General features: G+C 37.1%; 1 protein-coding gene across 1 annotated transcript in view; it reads right to left on the bottom strand.

The window, feature by feature from the left end:
• The window catches only part of ACBD5 (acyl-CoA binding domain containing 5), a 16,490-nt gene that overhangs the window by 7,300 nt on the left and 7,903 nt on the right, over positions 1–1,287 (bottom strand). The window contains exons 5-6 of the mRNA XM_072413404.1: positions 412–526; positions 265–297 (exon numbers count right to left, since the gene is read on the bottom strand). Of these exons, the coding sequence (XP_072269505.1) occupies positions 265–297; positions 412–526 (148 nt within the window). The remainder of the gene's footprint in view (positions 1–264; positions 298–411; positions 527–1,287) is intronic.

Here is a 1,287-nt window from a genome sequence, read left to right as displayed (position 1 = left end):
TATATATATATATATATATATATATATATATATATATATAGGTTTCCTCCGGGTCCTCCTGTTAGGTTAATTGGCTTCCCCCAAAATTGACCTTAGACTGTGTTAATGACATATGACTATGGTAGGGACATTAGATTGTGAGCTCCTTTGAAGGACAGCTAGTGACATGACTATGGTCTATTAGTTTTGTTTGCATTTAAATAAGCGTCCTAGGCTTTAAAGATAAGAACAAATAAACAGATTACAATGGCATTTCCATCCTACCTTCCAATGATCTAGTAACCTTATCCAGTCGCACTGGCATGCAATAGAGAAGAAGCAGAGAGATAGAGGTGGATTTAGTTAAAAGGACAGGGAGATAAGAGATATGAACTATGTCTATTCTACAGTACAAGCAGGAGAGAGGCCAACCTGATGTTATACCAGATCCTCGCCCGTGTTTTTTGTCTTCCACTATTTCATAAAACGGGCCTATGACTTGGAGTAATTCTTCCACTTTCTCCGTCATTGGCATGCTTTCAAGAATCTAGTGTCCAAAAGGCAAAAGGTGAAACATACGGTATACTGATTCACTTTCTATTCATGCTAGAACTTAATCCTCTGTGTCAATGTAAACAAGTGTGCTGTTACAAGACGTACCAGGTCATCATTTTACAAGCAAACACACACACAAATATTTGTTCAGCAAAAAGACTTCCAACAAAATCTTTTTAACTTTTTAGATAATAAAAATTGCAAAGGCAGTGCACACATTTAACAGAAAATATAAAATTGGACTGGTAGGTTGAGAAAACAAATGATCTGTTGATCTTCCTCCCCTCCACAGGGTATAGATATTTTTTAAAGGAACAACCTTTAGATTTATAAGGGGACATTTAACGCTTTATTTAAAGCCCTTAGTGTAGAAACAAAAAGGGGACTTGACATTATGGATGGTTAACCGGTTACTGAAACTCAACCTAGATAAAACAGAACTCATCATCATCCCATCCTTACCTTTAAAATCCCCCCTTAACATCTTTTTAACAGTTAAAAACACGGTTATTAAACTTTACCCTGAGGTACATTGTCTTTGTGTCACATTTGATTACTCACTTTTGTTTACCCCCCATATTTGAAACATTTCCAGGTCCAGTCATTTTAACCTGCACAACATCTCCAAAATCTGCCTGTACCTGTCCCTAGAGACTCCTTGTACACACTCTTTTCTCTCGTCTGGACTACTGTAACCTCTTCCTCTCTGGTATTCCACTAATCCGACTCTCTCCTCCACCTTAGAATCAAATT

This window comes from Pyxicephalus adspersus, chromosome 5 (genome assembly GCF_032062135.1).
Source record: "Pyxicephalus adspersus chromosome 5, UCB_Pads_2.0, whole genome shotgun sequence".
Lineage (NCBI taxonomy): Eukaryota > Metazoa > Chordata > Amphibia > Anura > Pyxicephalidae > Pyxicephalus > Pyxicephalus adspersus.
Note: the sequence above shows the minus strand (reverse complement) of the source record. Positions and strands in the feature narration are given on the sequence as shown.